This window comes from Tamandua tetradactyla, chromosome 7, assembly GCF_023851605.1.
Source record: "Tamandua tetradactyla isolate mTamTet1 chromosome 7, mTamTet1.pri, whole genome shotgun sequence".
Classification (NCBI taxonomy): Eukaryota; Metazoa; Chordata; class Mammalia; order Pilosa; family Myrmecophagidae; genus Tamandua; species Tamandua tetradactyla.
In genome coordinates this window covers 66,909,392-66,929,985 of record NC_135333.1, presented here as the reverse complement: position 1 = coordinate 66,929,985, position 20,594 = coordinate 66,909,392, and the positions used below count along the sequence as shown (strand labels likewise).

The 20,594-nt window shown below is 38.7% G+C and overlaps 1 protein-coding gene and 1 pseudogene across 6 annotated transcripts in view; one reads left to right on the top strand and one right to left on the bottom strand.

Moving 5' to 3' along the window:
• Positions 1-20,594, top strand: part of AKAP3 (A-kinase anchoring protein 3) — a 42,127-nt gene that overhangs the window by 13,288 nt on the left and 8,245 nt on the right. For 4 of the 6 annotated variants that reach the window (XM_077169739.1, XM_077169738.1, XM_077169734.1 and 1 more), the window contains 2 exons: positions 1,753-1,848; positions 7,186-9,525. In XM_077169739.1, coding sequence (XP_077025854.1) covers positions 1,753-1,848; positions 7,186-9,525 — 2,436 coding nt within the window. The remainder of the gene's footprint in view (positions 1-1,752; positions 1,849-7,185; positions 9,526-20,594) is intronic. The other 2 variants (XM_077169736.1, XM_077169737.1) reach the window with 1 other exon arrangement.
• LOC143691384 (U6 snRNA-associated Sm-like protein LSm1) lies at positions 5,290-5,696 on the bottom strand (annotated as a pseudogene).

The window sequence follows — 20,594 nt, the reverse complement described above, 5'->3', positions numbered from 1 at the left end:
GATAAGTGGAGGAAGGATTAGTCTTATGGAAGACCTTCTTGATTTATTGCTAACTGAATAGGCAGGTGCTCTAGAAATTAACATTTTTTTTAATTCATTAATTAAAAAAATTACACAAATGAACTAAAACATTAACAGATATAATCAGTAATTCACAATATCATCACTTAGTTGCATATTCATCATTTCTTAGAACATTTGCATCAATTCAGAAAAAGAAATAAAAGGACAACAGAAAAAGAAGTAAAACAAAAACAGAAAAAAAAAAAAGATTATACATACCATACCCCTTACCCCTCGCTTTCATTAGCATTTCAAACTAAATTTATTTTAACGTTTGTTCCGCCTATTATTTATTTTTATTCCATATGTTCTACTCGTCTGTTGACAAGATAGATAAAAGGAGCATCAGACACAAGGTTTTCACAGTCACAGTCACACTGTGAAAGCTATATCATTATTCAATCATCATCAAGAAACATGGCTACTGGAACACAGCTCTACATTTTCAGGCAGTTCCCTCCAGCCTCTCCATTACATCTTGACTAATAAGGTGATATCTACTTAATGCGTAAGAATAACTTCCAGTATAACCTCTGGACTCTGTTTGGAATCTCTCAGCCATTGACACTTTGTCTCATTTCACTCTTCCCCCTTTTGGTCGAGAAGGTTTTCTCAATCCCTTGATGCTGAGTCTCAGCTCATTCTAGGGTTTTTCTCAATCCGTTGATGCTGAGTCTCAGCTCATTCTAGGATTTCTGTCCCACGTTGCCAGGAAGGTCCACACCCCTGGGAGTCATGTCCCACTTAGACAGGAGGAGGGTGGTGAAATTGCTTGTTGTGTTGGCTGGAGAGAGAGGCCACATCTGAGCAACAAAAGAGGCTCTCTTGGGGGTGACTCTTAGGCCTAAATTTTAAGTAGATTTGACCTATCCTTTGTGGGGCTAAGTTTCATATGAACGAACCCCAAGACTGGGGGCTCAGCCTATAGCTTTGGTTGTCCTCACTGCTTGTGAGAATATTAAGAATTCGACTTGGGGAAGTTGAATTTCTCCCCATTCTCCCCATTCCCCGAAGGGGACTTTGCAAATACTTTTCCATTCACTGGTCAAATCACGCTGGGATTCATCAGGGCATCACTCTGGACAAACCAACAAAATCTCATGTCCTACCTGAGATTCCAAGTACTTATGGTGTTCAATAAAACTATCTGCATAAGTTATATTAGGAAATGCACTAATCAGAATATAAATTTTGTGCCAAATAAACATTTTTTGCTTTAGTCTAACATATAAGGTGAGATTTTAAAATATTAATTACCATTCTAGAAATTAATTTTAAAATACAGCATATATTACTTAAAAAATAAGTTGGCAAGGGAGAAGTAAATAAGTTCTATTTTTATCATGTTGAGCTTTGAGTGAATTGAAAATTCAAGGGGTGGGGGCTGCCAACCAAGGACACATCGAGCAGTGCATGGCTGCCTATGTTCATTCATGTAGCAAATATTTCTAAAGACCTATATCATATCTCAGGCACTAGCCTAAACACTAGAGATACATAAATGTTTAAGAACTCTTCCTACAGCTGAGAGCTGAGGATGCAGATATCCAGAGTTAAGTAGGTGCGAAGTAGCTCTTGGGACTGTAACTGAAAGCTTCATACATATATTCTACACCTCAGCCTGTCCTATTTCTCCCTGTTTCTCCTTACTTTCATATAACCTGCCTTTCTAATTTTTTCTACTTCTAGATGTCAGATAGAGTCGACTGGTTACAAAGCCAAAATGGAGTATGCAAAGTTGATTTTTATTCGCCTGGAGACAGCCAACCCCAGGACTGGAAAATGGTGAGAATCAACCTCCTTCTAAACACTAAGTAAGGAATATGAGGTGTCATTTAGAGCAGTCTTATTCTGTCTGCTACCACCACCACTATCACTCACTCTTATTTTTGAAGATGGACTCTTTTTTTTTTTTCCATTCTACATAAATAATCAGTAATTCACAATATCATCACATAGTTGGATATTCATCATTATGATCATTTCTTAGAACATTTGCATCAATTCAGAAAAAGGAATAAAAAGACAACAGAAAAAGAAATATAATGAAAACAGAAAAAAAAAATTATACATACCATACCCCTTACCCCTCCCTTTCATTGATCACTAGCATTTCAAACTAAATTTATTTTAACATTTGTTCCCCCTATTATTTATTTTTATTCCATATGTTCTACTCATCTGTTGACAAGGTAGATAAAAGGAGCATCAGACACAAGGTTTTCACAGTCACACAGTCACATTGTGAAAGCTATATCATTATACAATCATCTTCAAGAAACATGGCTACTGGAACACAGCTCTACATTTTCAGGCAGTTCCCTCCAGCCTCTCCATTACATCTTGAATAACAAGGTGATATCTACTTAATGCATAAGAATAACTTCCAGTATAACCTCTGGACTCCATTTGGAATCTCTCAGTCATTGACACTTTGTCTCATTTCACCCTTTCCCCCTTTGGTCGAGAAGGTTTTCTCAATCCCTTGATGCTGAGTCTCAGCTCATTCTAGGATTTCTGTTCCATGTTGCTAGGAAGGTCCACACCCCTGGGAGTCATGTCCCACGTAGACAGGGGGAGGGTGGTGAGATTGCTTGGTGTGTTGGCTGGAGAGAGAGGCCACATCTGAGCAACAAAAGAGGCTCTTAGGCCTAATTTTAAGTAGGCTTGACCTACCCTTTGTGGCATTAAGTTTCATATGAACAAACCCCAAGACTGGGGGCTCAGCCTATAGCTTTGTTTGTCCACACTGCTTGTGAGAATATCAAGAATTCAACTTGGGGAGGTTGAATTTTTCCCCGTTCTCACCATCCCCCAAAGGGGACTTTGCAAATACTTTTCCATTCACTGATCAAATCACTCTGGGATTCATTGGGGCATCACTCTGGACAAACGACAAAATCTCATGTCCTACCCAAGGTTCCATGTACCTATGGTGTTCAGCCAAGCTATCCACATAAGTTATATTAGGAAATGTACTAGTCAAAATATAAATTTTGTACCAAATAAACATTTTTTGCTTTAGTCTCACATATAAGTTGAAATTTTAAAATATCAATTACCATCTATTTTCAGCACCCTGCAGTAATGACATTCCTTTGTTCTTCCTCATGCAAAAAGATTTTTAAAATTTGTACATTTGTACACTATCATTATACACTCTAGGCATTCCTAGATTATACCATCTCAATCTTTATTTTCTATTGAAGGTGGGACTCTTGGGAGGAATAAATGAGCTCCTATAGAACCAAAAATTCTCATCTTCAGTTTTTCGGAAAAAAAAGGTTCCTGTCACATGATGTTTAGTAGGAGAAATATGCTATAGCCAATGGAATATGTATATATATAAACAGTAACATCCTGTTTCATTTTTAAATAGATGGAGAATGAAAATAAATGTTTCTAAGAGTCATAGAAAATATTTTCTGAAATGTAGGATGTCTTCAGAGCTATACACTCATCTGTAGAACACTGTCGTTCAGATTCCATCATTCAAGAAATATTTATTAAATACTTACTTAGTATCAGGCACTGTATCAGTCAGGGGCCAGATAAGAGATGAAAACCACAGCATTAACTACAAAAATAAGCCTCTAAGAGTTCTAGAGATAGCAAATGCAGAGAGTAGCTAACACCCCTAGATGGAGGGAGAGCAAACAAGGAAAGAACTAAGAACTCAGAAGAACCTCTCGCTCCCCCAACCAAGGCTGACTCAGAAAGTATGGGTACACCAGGAACACATGGCCTTCTGGTGCCCAAGAAACTTGCCAGAGGATACAGGTGGGCCAGAACTGGTCCATAAAGGCTTATGAGAAGAACCCCATCTGCTCTCCCACATGCTGGGTTACCAGGCAATCTGCTAGCTATCGTGCTGAGAAAAATGCCAGAATCAAGAAGGGAAGCCCTTTCCTCCTGTTGTGACCATACTGTGTCCTTCCTTTGACAGATCTACAGCTTACAGGGCTGTAAAATAGCTCCAAGAGAATATAGTCCAATAATGTATGGGAATGCCATGCATACTTTCCATACATACTTTCCACTGAAGTACAAAAATGTTCCCTAAGTAGCTATTATTCAAATAAGAAGAACCATTTAGGAGGATTCTCAACCAAGCACTATGGCTCTTAACCTCAACTTGGTAACATGCAGCTTAAACAAGCTCTGCAGAGTACTAGCACAGCTGCTTTCCTCTTCTTTGCAAGTCATCAATACCTAGCAGGGTATAGGAGAGGTGGATAACACTGGTTTTGCAGTCAAAAGTGGATTTGAATCCAGTCAGAACTGTGAGATACTAGTCAACTTCTCAAAGCCTCATTTTTCTCACCTCTAAAACTGGAAGAGTAATACCTTCCTGACAGGGTATGATTAAATGAATGATGCATGTTCCGCATTTAGTATAGTGCCTGGCAGACACTATAAATATTTGTATTGATTTGCTAAAACTGCTGGAATTTAATATACCAGAAATGGAAAGGCTTTTAAAAAGGGAATTTGTTACAAGTTTACAATTCTAAGGCTTTAAAAATGTCCAAACCAAGGCATTCAGAGAAAGATACCTTGACTCAAGAAAGGGCCGATGATATCGGGGTTTCTCTGTCAGTTGGGAAGGCATATGGTAACCTCTGCTAGCTTTCTCACCGGGCTTTGCATTTCAGAATGGCTTCCCCAGGGGGTGTTTTTTCTCTGTATCTCCAAAGGTCTCTAATCTGTGTCAGTTCTGTCGGCTCTGAAGCTTTTTCCAAAATGGTTCCCTTTAAAGGACCCCAGTAGGTGGATTAAGACCCACCTTGAATGGGCTGAAATACATGTCCATGAAAACCACATAATCAAAAAGATCCCAACTAACAACATTGAATGAGGATTAAAAAACATGGCTTTTCTGGAGTACACAAAAGTTTCAAACTGGCACAGAATTTTTTTTTTGAGATTTATATTTTATTTATAGGTAAATGAAAAACAACCATTATAAACTCTAATCTGAGAGGAGAGTTGGCTCCACCATGATGTGAGAAAGGAATCCTTGCTACCATTTCTTTAAATAATGATTTGTTATTAAAAGAAAAAAAAGCCACATGATTTCTTCATGTTGCATATGTGAAAGAAATCAAAATTAAAATTACTCCAGAACTCCACAGTCCCTGGTAAATGTGTGAGGTTACTAGGATGTCACTTTCATTTCATGTGACAGCCTTTGCTCCCCAAAAGCAATAGCCCAGAGCAAAAGACTCAGTATTCATCCAGAGTATCAGAAAGACCTCAATCCTTAAGAGCCTGAATTTTCAGTTTCTCTGCTTCCACCTTGGTATGCAGTTCCACCCTTTACTCTTCTAGGATTTCTTTGATAGACCCTTGCTGAAAGGGGTGTGTCACTTTCCTTTTCCAAGTCTGTTTCTTGTAGTAGAACCACATTTTCTCCTCTGATCACAAAAATTCTTTGAGGAATATCACCATATTTTTGCCCTCATGAATAAGCTCCACAGTCTAATGTAGCACTAAGTTAGCAAACTGATCAATGCTTCTTAAAAAGCCTGTAAGTGTTGGTCCATCTTTAAGTAGGACCAGGTGCTTTTCTTATGAGTTTATATTCTGTCAATGTCCTTGATGAGGCTGGCAATACTGGGCATATAGTTCATTTTTGAGCTGAGATAATGTTGCTGGCACATCCTACCACCTCATTCCTTCCATGGCAGTCATAGAACCCGCATGGAGACCAGCATGAGTGCCCTGGCTCTCAGCAGCCTGGCCAGCTGGAAATACTTCCCCTCCCACTCCGCACAGTTTAACAAATAGTAGCTATTAATAGTGATGCTTAATAATAAGAATACCAGATTATTATTTAAAGATGGGCGGTACTTGTGGTCATTCCCTGACAGACATACAAATGCCAATAATTACAATGATTCTTTACACTTGAAGGCAAATAGAACTCTTTCACATACATTATCTTATTTAATTCAAGAGAAGAGATTTCCCCCCCCACATATAGATTGCAACATGTTAACATATTAAATTCATTTGTGTGCTTATCACAAAATAAATTGCTATAGCTATTAATTCCTCAGTTCTCAATCAGACTTTTAACTTAAGTGATGCCAAATAGTCCTTTGGAAGCCATTAACACAGCAAGACAAACTTGTGTAGCCTGCAATGGTGGCTTGGAGTTATGTACCCCAGAAAAACATGCTCTTAATCTTAATCCATTCCTGTGAGTGTGAACCCATTATAAATAGGACATATCGATGAGATTACTTCAGTTAAGGTGTGACCTAGCTGAATCATGCTGGGATTTAATCCCAGTTACTGGAGTCCTTTATAAGCAGAATGAAAGGCAGACAAGAGAAGCCATGGGGAACAACTAGAAACCAAAATGGAACCTGAAGATGAAGACCCCACCATGTACATTGCCATGTGACAGAAAAGCCAAGTAACCCTAAAGATTGCCAACCAGCCAGAAGATAAAGACCCTGCGATGAAGCAAGCCTTCTAGCCTATGCAACTGTGAGTCAATCAATTCCTGTTGTTAAGCTAACCCAGCTAGGCAGCTAGGAAACTAAAACACCTGATAAAATGATTAATTTGCCCAATTGTCCTTGAGTATTCTAACTTTTCAAAAACTATGTTTGTAATAAGATGTAAATAAAAACAGGGAAGCCACCAAAAATAGCAATATCAATACAGGAAAAATCTACTGACTCAGTTCAAATGCTAACTCTTCTATGTAGTTGATGATGGTTGGATCACAAAGATATACGATTGCTGGAAGCAACAGCCAAGAGTGGGGTTCTGGAGTCAGACAGCCTGGTTTGGATTCCCTTCTCCATCAATGATTAGTTGTATAACCTCAAATTTGTAACTAACCTAACTTTCCTCTTCTTTAATTTCCTTCTCTGTGAAATTAGAGGATAATAAGGGAGAAAACATTTAGGCTTTTGGTAGGAATAATAGTAAATGAGGTAATGGCTATAAAACATTTAGAAACAGTGCCTGATATGCAGTAAGTATTCAATAGATGTTGGTTATTTTTATTACGTTGATGGAGCTGTTAAGACTTGAAAGGAGTGACAATTTTTGTAATTGATCTTTAAGGTTGTCCTGAATATCCCATATTTTTATGTGTTATAGTCAGATGAATCCTTGTCTGCTTTTAAGGAAGCCTCAACTGATCCCATCAGAGTGCTAAGCTGGCTCCGCAGAGACTTGGAACGAAGTACTGCAGGGTTTCAAGATATTAGGTTCAAGCCTGGAGAGTCATCACTTGGTAGGCAAATGGCCAACTCAGGAAACTCACAAAAAGGTTTTTCTGTGGACTATTACAACACCACCAACAAGGGCAGTCCAGGGAGATTGCATTTTGAGGTGACTCACAAAGAGAGCCCTGGCCAGGGCTCCTGTGCCCATGCTGGTAATGACAGCTCAACAGATGAAGTTTCCTTCTATGCCAACCGCCTCACAAATCTAGTCATAGCCATGGCCCGCAAGGAGATCAATGAAAAGATTGATGGTTCTGAAAACAAATGTGTCCATCAATCATTGTACATGGGGGATGAACCCACACCACCCATCAAAAGCCTGAGTAAGATGGCATCAGAGTTGGTGAATGAGACTGTCTCTATATGTGCCAAGAACGCTGTCCCCGACAAAGTTCCCGGCTCTGGAGACAGAGCCTTAGGATCATCACAGAATTCACCAGGTATAAAATACAAGAGCACTTTGAAGTTTAAAGAGTGCACTAGGAAAGGCAAGAGTCCAGATGATAAACCTGCTTCTAGGAAGTCTTTCTTCTATAAGGAAGTTTTTGAATCTCGTAATGCAGGTGATGCCACCGAGGGTGGATGGTCCTTACCTGGGGAGAGAAAGATGTTCAGAGGGCAAGAAAGGCCTGATGACTTCACAACTTCCGTTAGTCAAGGGATCATGACCTACGCTAACAGTGTGGTGTCTGATATGATGGTCTCCATCATGAAGACACTAAGGATCCAAGTAAAGGACTCTACTATTGCCACAATCCTGCTCAAGAAGGTGCTGATCAAGCATGCAAAGGAGGTGGTCTCAGATTTCATTGACTCCTTTATGAAGAATCTCCACAATATCACAGGGTCTCTCATGACTGATACAGACTTTGTCTCAGCTGTGAAAAGAAGTCTCTTCTCTCATGGAAGCCAAAAGGCCACAGATATCATGGATGCCATGCTGGGCAAGCTGTACACTGTGATGTTTACCAGGAAGCTCCCTGAGGGCCTTAGGAAAGCCAAGGACAAGGCTGAAAGTTATTCCCTCCTCTCCATGAAAGGATTGGGTGACCCTAAAAACCGAAACGTAAACTTTGCAACAATGAAATCTGAAGCCAAACTCAGGGAAAAAGTGTGCTCTCCTGCATTTAAACCAGAGAAGGAGAAGACTTGTGCTGAAACCCTGGGTGAACACATTATCAAAGAGGGACTGACCTTGTGGCATAAAAATCAACAGAAAGAATGTAAATCTCCAGGTTTCCAGCATGAGACATTTGCAACTCCCAACAAACAGTATAGGCCTGTACCAGACTTTCCCATAGAATATCCTCAGGGAATTTGTAACCTCAGCCCCCCTATGTATCACCCAGAGAAACCTGAGAATTTTATGTATGATTCAGACTCCTGGGCCAAAGACCTGATTGTATCTGCCCTACTTCTGATTCAGTACCACCTGGCCCAGGGAGGAAGCATGGATGCACAGAGCTTCCTTGAAGCTGCTGGCAGCACCAATTTGCCAGTCCCAAAGTCTCCTGTGGTTTCTGATGAGTCTACCAGTAAGTCTCCCCAGATGGAAAGAAACAAAGAAGAGACAGAAAAGAAGGATTTAATGAGTGTTTTCTTCAATTTTATCCGGAATTTACTTGGTGAAACTATTTTCAAGAGTGACCAAGGCAGTGAACCCAAGGTTAAGGAAGAAGGCAGCAGCCCATGTGAAAGACCCACCACACCTTCTACCACCAAAGGATGTGAAGGCAGTGAGGCTTGTGGTCCTTTGGCTGGGCTGACCAAGATGGTTGCCAACCAGCTAGATGGCCACATGAACGGGCAGGTGGTAGAACAACTGATGGACTCAGTGATGAAGCTGTGTCTCATTATTGCCAAGTCCTGTGACTCTCCCTTGGCAGAGCTGAGAGACGATAAATCTGGGGATGCTAGCAGGCCAACATCAGCATTCCCAGATAGTTTATATGAGTGCTTGCCAGTCAAAGGCACAGGGACTGCAGAGGCTTTCCTGCAGAATGCCTATCAAGCCATCCACAGTGAACTGAGAGGTGTATCAGGACGTCCCCCAGAAGGATGTGCGGCCCCCAAAGTGATTGTTAGCAACCAGAACCTATGTGATACTGTTCAGAACAAGCAACTTCAAGCCGTCCTTCAATGGGTAGCAGCCTCTGAGCTCAATGTCCCTATTCTATATTTTGCTGGTGATGATGAAGGGATCCAGGAGAAGGTAAGGAAGGAAATTCGGAGGAATTTATGAATTCCTTTATGAAGGGTTAATTAGGGTTTTAAGTGTAGTTTCTTTATGAATGGGTAGATAGCTATAGGAAGGGTAGAATGGAGACAGAATTTGAAGGTCATGGTTCTTGGCAGAAATAATGGATAAAGTAAAATTAGATTTGCCCAATAAGAGGCATATCAAAGGAGAAATGGAAGGCTAAATGAATTTTGATCCATCTTCTGCACTTACTGCTAGAAATGCATAGATGAGGAATGCACAATGAGGAACCTCTGAGAGGCTTGGTGGAAAACTCAGGTTAAAGCTTGGTCTTCAAAGCTGCGTTTTGGATAAGACAGCATTGCCCAAAGAATGAGCCAATGCTGCTGGGAAATCATCCTGGGATGTGTTTGGAGTTCGGGGAAGCAGGACCCTTGGGGCATAGGGTCTAGATACATGATCTTTTCAAACCTGTCATTACTTTCTTAGCTAGTTGTCCCAAAGGTGTTGGGGACTTAAAGGGATTCAAGAAATAACACCTATATACCCTCCACCCCAAATTCTGAATTAATTGAAATTACTTTCAATTGAATTAATTGAAAAGACCAATGTAGGCAGGAGTGCAACCTATAACCTTATCATTAATAAAGATAGGTGTGCATTCTAACACCTTACTCCTCCAAGCTTAGACCTTGCAGCAGCTCACCGAAAAGGAAGTTTGAGTCTGGAGAGCATGCATATTTTCACAAGTTGCAACCTCATTCTAGTATGGGGGAATTAAAAAAGAGACACCATCCCACAAGACAAACACACACACACACTCTCTTAGGGATTTAGGGATCTCCACTCAATCGAGAAAAAGGAACAACAGCTGTTAGCAATTATTTAGAAAAATTCATCCTCCTAGAAACCAGAGGCAGGAGGAAAAGGCTTTCTCTGTTTAATAAGTAGTTTTAGTTAGCCCTTATAAGTGGCCTGTCCTCTGGGGGTTGGGAAGATACTGGATTTCATGGCATCAGGTCAAGCTACACTAAACCTAAACAAGAAACTGTACTCAGTGTCGTCTGTGGACCAACAAACAGCACTGGTATCACCTGGTAGTTTGCTAGAATCTCAGACTCCACTACAGACCTACTAAATCTTCACTATAGCAAATCCCCAGATGATTCATGGGGGCATTCAAGTTTGGGCCAGAGAAGTGCGGTTCTAATCCTAGATATATCCTTCAGTGTCCCTGGCAAGCTCTGTATCAAAGTTTTTTCCAGCCTGTAAAACAAACAATTTTTTTGATACAAAGCAACTAGCAGAGGGAGCTATCTTCTGGCAAAACTTTAAACTGATTGAAAAGAAACTAAAAGATTAATTAATGTATGCAAATATTCTAATGCTGAAGCAGGTGATTGAACCCAGTGACACTGGAATGCCTGTGAACCCAATATCTTTGATAACTTGTATTATTTTTAAATATTTTTATTGATAAAATTTAACACACAAACATTTCATATGTGGTATGCATTCAATGGCTCACAGTATTATCACAAGAATAGTTGTGTATTCTTCACCAAAATCATTTTTTAGAACATTTACATCACTCCATAAAAAGAAATAACTCATACATACCATATCCCTTACCCCCCCTCTCATTGACCACTAATATTTCCATATTTATTTTACCATTTGTCACCCCTATTATTTATTTTTATCCATATTTTTTACTCATCCATCCATATCCTGGATGAAAGGAGCAACAGATACAAGGTTTTCACAATCCCACAGTCATATTGTAAAAGCTATATCTTCGTACAGTCATCTTCAGGAATCAAGGCTATTGGAACACAGCTCAACTGTGTGTAAGGTACTTTCCTCCAGCCACTCCAATACAATAAACTAAGAAGGGATGCAAAAGAGTAATCTCTAGGATAACCTCTCAGCTCTGTTTGAAACCTCTCAGCCACTGAAACTTTGTCTCATTTCTCTCTTCCCCCTTTTGGTCAAGAAGGCTTTCTCAATCCCTTGATGACAGGTCTGGGCTCATCCCAAGAGTTCTGTCCCATGTTGCCAAGGAGATTTACACCACTGGGAATCAAATCCCACATAGGGTGGAAGGCAGTGAGTTTACTGGCCACTTTAGCCTGGAGAGAGAGGCTGCATGTGAGCAACAGAAGAAGATCTCTGGGGGTGACTCTTAAGAATAATTTTAAGTAGGCTTAACCTATCCTTTGCAGGATTAAGTTTCATAGGGGTAAACCCTAAGATCAAGGGCTCAGCCTATTGACTTGGTTGTCTCCACTGCTTGCAAGAATATCAGAAATTCTCTAAATGGGGATGTTGAGTTTTCCTCCTTTCTCCCCAGTACACCAAAGGGATCTTGCAAATACTTCTTTATTCACTGCCCAAATTACTCTGGGCTATATAGGGACATCACACTAACCTGGAAAAACCAACAAAGTCTTACTCCCTATTCAAGATTCCATGTACCTATGGTGTTCAACAAAATTGACCATACAAGTTAAATTAGGAAATGCACTACTTAAAATAAAAATTTTGTACCCAATAAATATCTCTCCTTTTGGTCTCACACAGAAGTTGAAGCTTAAATTATAGACCATATCATCCTTTACCCTGTATTCTGATTTACCTTAGTCCTATCTGTATCAGCATCATTCATGTCTCTACACAAAGTTAGAGCTCTTTTGCAACTTATAAATAGTTCCTGTATGGGGTACCATTGACTTTTATAGCTGCAGAGCTCTAACTCTGAGTCTCAGGTGTCACATGAAAACCAGAAGTGTCTGGGAATGAGCAGGTTGTAAACAAACAGCTCAATATCTCAGAATTTAGAAATAACAGTTACAGTTTCTGAATATATATTACTGCTGTAAGAGCTTACAATCACGACCCTTTACAATAGGCCCCAACCTGATGACCTATGCTCAAGCTGGGCTCCACCTTTCTTTTGGGGAAGATGCAACCTTTAGGGAATTAACTCCTTTCTCCTAACTAGTTATTTTGTCTCTCAGACAAGCTTAATTCCACCCTTGCCTGGCGCACTGCTGGAGCCTGAGAAAGCTTCCAATTCTATCTAATGAGCTGTTCAGGAGTAGGAAAAAAACAACAAAAACAGTATCTCCAGCATCTATATTCCACCTTTCCTTGGCGTCTAGCCCATTTGCAATATTTTGTGCTGTCTGACTAAAAAAGCCTCTGCTTTTTTTTTTTATTTCATCAGCCCCACACCCTCTCTGCTGGTGCAAAAACTCCTAATAACTTTAGTGCTTATTCCAGGTTTATCTGTGCTGGGGGCCTATTTTCAGTAGTCAGAATTTGTTAATTCCACAATTGGAGCTTGGTTGAGCTGAGCCTTTGCTGCTAGTAAAGTCTATTTCCTTTCCTCTTGGAGAACCAACCTATTGTGCCCGTGTGGGAAAAGGTGCTGGCCTCCATGGCTTGGGGGACTTACATTTCTGTATGTGGGGTCTCACCTGGTCCACCTGGTTCATACTGGTGGATGCTGTGTGTCCAGTCACTGATGTAGCCCCAGCAGTTGTACTGTTCCTGGCTGTTTACTAGCTGTTTTGGAGGACAAACTAAATTCCAAAGATCACTAAGCTACCATCTTGCCCTGTCTTCAAATCCTGTATTTATTTTTGAGTAGGTATGTTCACATGTTTCAATAGCCAAAGATACAAGAGGGTGCTCAGTGAAAATTGTTTGTTTTTCTCAACCTTATCCCCATTCCATTGCCCTTCCTGGAAAAAAAAATTCTGATCAATTTTTTGTTTATCCTTCCAGAAATATTTATTCATATACAAATAAATACTTACATATGTAAATCTTTTAATAGCAGTACAATAGCATCCTGTTCTGTAACATAAAAAACTGCTACATTCTCTTTAATGGCTGTATATTATTTTCTTACATGAAAGTACCATAATTTATTTATGTATGAACATTTCAGATTCCAGTATTTTGCAACTATAAGTAATGCTGCAATGAACATCCAGAAATGAACAGCATTTTGCACAGATTCTAAATGTATCTGTATATGCTTACTACATAGAAAAAGAATTGCAAGGTTACAGGGAATGCATGTTTGTATATTTGATAGGGATTCCCAAATTGCCTTCCACAGAGCTTTTACCAATTTACAAACCTATTAAAACAATATAGGAGGGTGATACAACAGCGGCTCAGTGGCAGAATTCTCGCCTGCCGTGCTGGAGACCTGGGTTCGATTCCTGGAGACTGCCCGTGTCAAAACAAACAAACAAACAAACAAATAGGAATGTCTATTTCCCACACTTCCACCAATGTTGAGTGCCAGATGTTTTTATCTTTGCCAAGTGTTGCCTCGCTTTGCATTTTCTTATAAGAGTGAGGATGAATATGTTTAAGACCCATTTGAATTTCTTTTTTGTGAATGAATTGTTTGTTCTTAACTTCTACCCATTATAGATACAAAGGAAATACAAGGAAATTGACTTTTGGGATATGGATTGCAAGTTTTTCCTTTATCATTTATCTTTGGATTGGTATTTTGTATTTCATTTTGTTTTTGTCATACAGAATTTTGTAAATGGCTATGTGGTCAAATCTAAGACTTTTTTTTCTTTTATCATCTTAGGGTTTTATGCCACACTTAGGAAAACCTTCACTCCAAGATATAAACCAAATTGTCCCATGTTCTCTTCTAGTAATTTTATGCTTTAAAAAATAATTTAAGACTTTGATCCATTTTTTGAATCAATTTTCATGTACATTATGAGGTAGGAAGGAATCCTCACTTTTTTCCGGTTGTCTACCCATCTGTTTCTTTTTCTGACTTTTCTGTTCTATTCCATTGATTTATCTATTATTAGATCCATAGCTTACTGCTTTAATTATTATAATTCTATAATATGTTTTAATAACTGATAGGCCTGACAATCCCCTATTTCTCTATCTCAGATGTTTCTAGGCTATCCTTACTGTCAATATTTCCCTGTTTCCCCACCCCCACCCGCCACAGACAACCATTGATCTGCCTTCTGTCTTATAGATTTGTCTTTCCTGGACATTTTATAAAGTGGAATAATAACATATATTGTCTTCTGTATCTGTCTTCTTATACTTAGCATAATGCTTCTGAGGTTCATCTGTGTTGTAACATGTAGAGGTAGTTCATTCCTGTTTATGGCTAAATAGTATTCAATTATATGGATAGACCACATTCTGTTTATACATTTACCAGTTAATGGTCATTTTGACTTTTTCCACTTTTTTGCTATTATGAATAATGCAACTATGGACATTCAATACAAGTCTTCACGTGGACATGTGTTTCTATTTCTCCTGGGTGGATAATAAGAAGTGGAATTGCTGCATCATATAGCAAGTCCAACTTTTTAAGAAACTGCCAAATTTTTTTCAAAGTGGCTGTCCTATTTTATATTCCTACAGGCAATTTCTATGGGTTTCAGTTTCTCCACATCCTTTTCAGCATTATTGTTTTTTGTTATAGCCATTATAATGATAGCTCATTGCAAATTTAGTTTACATTTCCCTAGTGAATAATGATGTTGAATACCTTTTGGTGTGTTCGTTAACCGTTAACAGATCTTCTTTGGTGAGATGTCTATACAAATCGTTTGCCCATATTTTGATTAAGTTGCTTTCTTTTTGTCATTGAGTTCTAAGAGTTCTTTGTGTATTTTGGGGTCTGAGTCCTTTATCAAATAGATGATCTGAAAATTACAAATCAGTCTGTGTCTTTTTGTTGTTGTTTCATTTAATGGCATATTTTGAAGCACAAAAGTTTTTTATCGCTTTTTTCTTTTGTCACTTGTGCTTTTGATTTCAGTTCTGAGAAGTCTTTTTCTTACACAGGAGTCCTCAACTGGGGGTGATTTTAGAGCCCCACCCCCTGCCCCTGTACAACTTGGTCGGGGGGATGCTACTAGACTCTAGTGAGTAGAAGCTAGAAACACTGCTAAACATTCTACAGTGCACAGATAGGCCCCCCCACCCCCACCCACAGCAAATGAGTATTTGGTCTATTATGTCAGTAGTGCTGAGGCTGAGAAACTCTGACCTAAAGTTTTCTCCTGTTTTCTTCTAAATTCTTTATATTTAGCTCATATTTAGGTTTATGGTCCATTTTCAGTCAATTTTTGTGTTTGGTATGAGTTAGGAATCCAAATTCATTCTTCTGTATGTGGATATTCAGTTGTGCCAACACCATTTTTGAATAGACCACTCTTTCCCCTGTTGAATTGTCATTGAAAGCCTAAATGTTCAGGTTCAGACTTTGTTTTGATTGGTATTTACGTGGAACATCTTTTTACATAATTCCACTTTGAATATTCCTATATCATTATACTTGAAGTAAGTTTTTATAGGCAATATATTGGGGCTTGGTTTTTATCCTTCCTTAGCAGTTGGTGCATTTAGACATTTAATTCAGTGTAATTCTTGGTATATTTTTTGAGCCATTTGCATTTCAATCTACTATTTTTAAATTCACTTTCTGCTTTTTTTCTGATTTTCCTTCCTCTTTTCCCTTTGCTGCCTTCTTTTGAATTATTTTAATATTTTTTAATATTCCATTTTAATTTATGTTTTTTTACTGTATCTCTTGGGTGTGTTTTTTTTTTAAATAGTGGTTTCTGTAAGGATTGCAGTATACCTACTTAACTTTAACTTTTCAGAATCTACCTAGAATCGCTATTTTATATTTAAATGTAGAATGTAGAAATATTACCACTATGTAGGTTCTTTTGCCCTTCTCTGCTTATTATAGTTGTCATATGTATTTCATCTACATACATTGAAAAAATCCTCAATGTATTTTTTTCAACTGCAAAATATTTAAAAGAACTTGAGAGAATAGTCTATTGTATTTATGATATGTGCACTGTTTCTGGTGCTCTTTCTTTATTCCTGATTTTCCAAGTTTTCTTCTGATATTATTCTTCCATCTGAGAACTTACTTTTGTCATTCTTCTAGAGCAGGTTATCTGGCAATGAATTATCTTAGTTTTCTTAATCTGAGAATGTCTTTATTTGGCCTTCATTCCTGAAGTGTATTTTTGCTGGATATAGAATTATGATTTGACAGGTCTTTTCTTTTTAGTACTTTGAAAATGTCATGCCATTTGCTTTTGGACTACATGGTTTCTGATAAAACTCCTATCGTTCAAATTGTTGTTCCCCTGTAAATGATGCACTATTTTTCTGTGGCTGCTTTCACACTTTTTTCTTTATCTTCAGTAGTCAGCAAATTATGGTGGATCTTGAGTGGATTTCTTTGAGTTTACCTAGTATACATTTGATGAGCTTCTTAAATCTATAGGTTTATGTCTTTTGGAAAATTGGAGATGTTCTCCACCTTTAGTCTTTCAAATTTTCTTCTGTACCACCCTCTTGTTTCTCTCCACCTGAGACTCTAATGACATAAGTGTTAGAACTTTTGGTATTGTCCCACATGTCACTTGCTCTATTTTTTCTCTCCTCTTTATGGATACTTACTATTGATTACCTTCAACTTTACTGACTCTTTCCTATTTTCCATTCTGCTATTTTCTGCTCTTTAGCCCATTCAGTAAGTTTTTATTTTGCATATTGTATTTTTCAGTTCTAAATTTCCATTTAATTCTATTTTGTATCTTCTGTTTCTTTGCTGAGACTTTACATTTTTCCATTTCTTTTAAGAGTGTTCATATAATTTCATGAGATCTGTGTAATGGCTGCTTTAAAGTCTGCATCAGATAATTCCAACATCTGTATCCTCTCAGTGCTGGCATCTTTTCCCATGCAAGTTCAGGTATTTCTAACTCTTTGCATGCTATATTAGTGTCCTCTAGAGAAACAGAATCAACAGGGAACACTCACAAATATAAAATTTATAAAAGTGTCTCATGTGACCACGGGAATGCAGAGTCCAAAATCCGCAAGGCGTGCTGTGAAGCCAACGACTCCGATGGAGGGTCTGGACGAACTCCACAGGAGAGGCTCGCCAGCCGAAGCAGGAATAGAGCCTGTTTATTCTGAATCCTCCTTGAAAGGCTTCCCGTAATTAGATTAAACATCACTCACTGCAGAAGACATTCCCCTTGGCTGATTACAAATGGAACCAGCTGTGGATGCAGCTGACGTGATCATGATTTAATTCTATGAAATGTCCTCATTGCAACAGACAGGCCAGCACTTGCCCAACCAGACAAACAGGTACCACAACTTGGCCAAGTTGACACATGAACCTGACTGTGACACATGCCAAGTAAGTTCAGATAATATCCTAGACATTTTGAATGTTATGAGATGCTGAGTCCTGATTAAATTCTGTAAAATATTGATATTTTTGTTTTCAGAAGTATTTCATCCAAAATGGGTATGTCATAAATTTAAACTAATGTTCTCTGAATTACAGTGTCAATGTCATTTCTGTCTTCATAGCCTTTGCCAGGCTGTTCCAACATGTCCATAATCCTATTCCATAGTTTAGTTCTTGGTGTCTTTGGTTTGCAGCTTAGGATCAGATCTATGCATCCTCAGTTCAGTGGTGAACCTTGAGTTAATAAACAACTTTATGGAGTTCCTGTCTCAAGTTCCTCTCTCTCCACAATCTCTCCAGTACTCTCTTCTTTCCTGGATCTCCTCTTTTCTGACCTCTAGCAAGGAAACTGGGATTTCTGTTATCCTGTTTTTCCACACATTTCCCACGACTGCACCATGCTGCAGGGCAAGCAGCAAGAAGTCAGGTAATAGTGGGAATCTTTCCCACACTCTTAGGATGCCAAATTTTCTGTTTATGTAGGAAGGTTCCTCTCTCTCAGAGTTTTAGATCCCCGCTGCTGCTGTTGTCACTACCACCACCACTACCAAGAATTTACTGGGAGCTGTGGCATGAGAAATCAAAGGAAAGAAAAAAAAAACTCAAGGATTTCCTCTACTCTCTTTGTTAATAGGCCCCTTTCCTCCTCCTCAAGTCAGAACCTGAGAGCTTCTCTTGGGCTCTATTTCTGTAAATATACTGGTGCCCACTTCTGGGTTTCAGGATGCCTTGATCCCAGGCCAGTGGATACCACAGGAAAAACTGGAAACTGCTCATTCAGTGATACTTCAAGTTTTAGTTTTCTTTCCAATCCCCCTTGCTATTATTTGCTTTTCAGAATCCTCGAATAACTTTGCCATGCACCTGGTCTAGGTTTTACAGCTGCACTCCTTGAGAGAAGATGGAGCATATTTATTCCATCTTACTCAGAACCAGAACCCCTATTATCACCATTTTGATTATGTAATAATTGGTCACTGGCCAGCCAGGTAGTGTATTATGATAACATTTCCTTAGCTATAGAATTTGTTTTTTTTTTCCTAGACTGGCATAAAATGGACATTATCCTATTTATTTTTTCCTTCGCCCAGTTTCCTAATGCCAATCAGTAAGTCTTCCCAAATGTTCTGATATATCTGAAAAATATTTCGAAAACATTTTTCTCCTGGTCAAATACATCAGCTAATCCTTTGCGTCATGATTTTCCCATGATTATTGACTTCCTAGAGCCCTTGGATTTTCTGTTCTATTTGGACTGGTTGTCTCTAGACCCACTTGACCTTCTAGGACTCCCCCTTCCCTCATCCTAAGACTTCCCTTGGCTCTTTCCTCCATTTGTATCTAATTTTCTGATCCTATTTCTTTTTCTTTCTTGGTTTATTTCCTCATTTGATAAAGCATATTCTCCAGTAACTCCCTGTGAAAATTTACATAAGAAGTAAACTTTGTGAGTTTTTGTATCCCTGATATGATAGTTTAGATGTATATCATATCCTGGGATGATTTAATTTTCTGATTAAATGTTGATGGCATAGCCGCTACCTTCTCGCTCCAAGGTTTCTGATGAGAAGTCCAGTGTCATTCTAATACCCAGCCCTTTATATATGACCCCTCAAAGAAACTTTTAAGATCTCTTCTTTATCCCTGTGGTTCTGAAACTCCATAATGATGTGCTTTAGTGTATAGCTTTTGTCATTTGTTTTACTGAGGGTGGGCCTATTCAATCTAAAGAATGTGTGATCTTTGATTCTGGGAAATTTATTTGTATTTCTTCTTTGATCATTTCTTCCCTCAATGTTTTTATTTCACCTTCTGAAGCTTCTATTAATCAATTGTGTCTCTTCCCAGGTTGAACCGCTGTTTTATTTTTCACTTTTTTTTCCCAATTGTCTCTTTATCTCTTTGATTTACTTTCTAAGAATTTCCTTGACTTTTTCTTCTAGCCCTTTGGCTGGCTATTTTGTGAGGGTTTTTTGTTTTTGTGGGGTTTTTTGCCTATCATAATTTTAATTTTCAATAAGTCATATTCTCTATTTTTTTCTGAGAATATTATGTCATTTTACTTTTATATTTTCTTCTATTACCTTCATTGCCTTTGCTTCCCATTTTTCTTGTTGCTTATTTTGGGCCTCTGTCTTTCAGGTTTGATGCTTTCCCTTAATGTATGGTGACTATTGTTCATATTTAAGAGTAAAGTACAAAAAGCTATCAGAAAACCCATGTGGAGAGTTTCATTTATTGAATGATAGTATTCTCAGTAGGGAGAATGAGAGCAACAAGCTGCCTTTTTCATACGAGAATCCCCAACTGTCAATTTTATCTTGGTCTTTCCTGTTTCATCAGAGGACAGTACTCCAACCCACTACCTAAGTGGCATGCATCTGGCTGCTATTGCTCTGGGGGCTGGTCAGGTGAGGAAGCTAAAGAGTTACCCCGTTCAGTACGCACACTTTCACAAGAACCCTCCCTCTCCCTTCTTCTATATCTCTCATGCTAGCAGTGCCTAGATCCCAAGTCTAGAGCTCTCAGTTTCCATATCTTCAGAGAATAAAACTTCCTACATTTTGGTTAGGAAAGGAATTAAATGAGGATCATCTGGCTCTGCAGGGTGAGAGGAGGAAATTGGGACTTCCAGTTCTTCTGCATGCATACTTTCGAACAACCCTTTTCTGCAGCCTAAGGTACTACCTCCATCTTCTCCCGGACTGAGTGCCGCTAAGGCCCAGGTCTTTCCAAGATGCTATAAGATGAACCAACTGTCTTCTTGCCC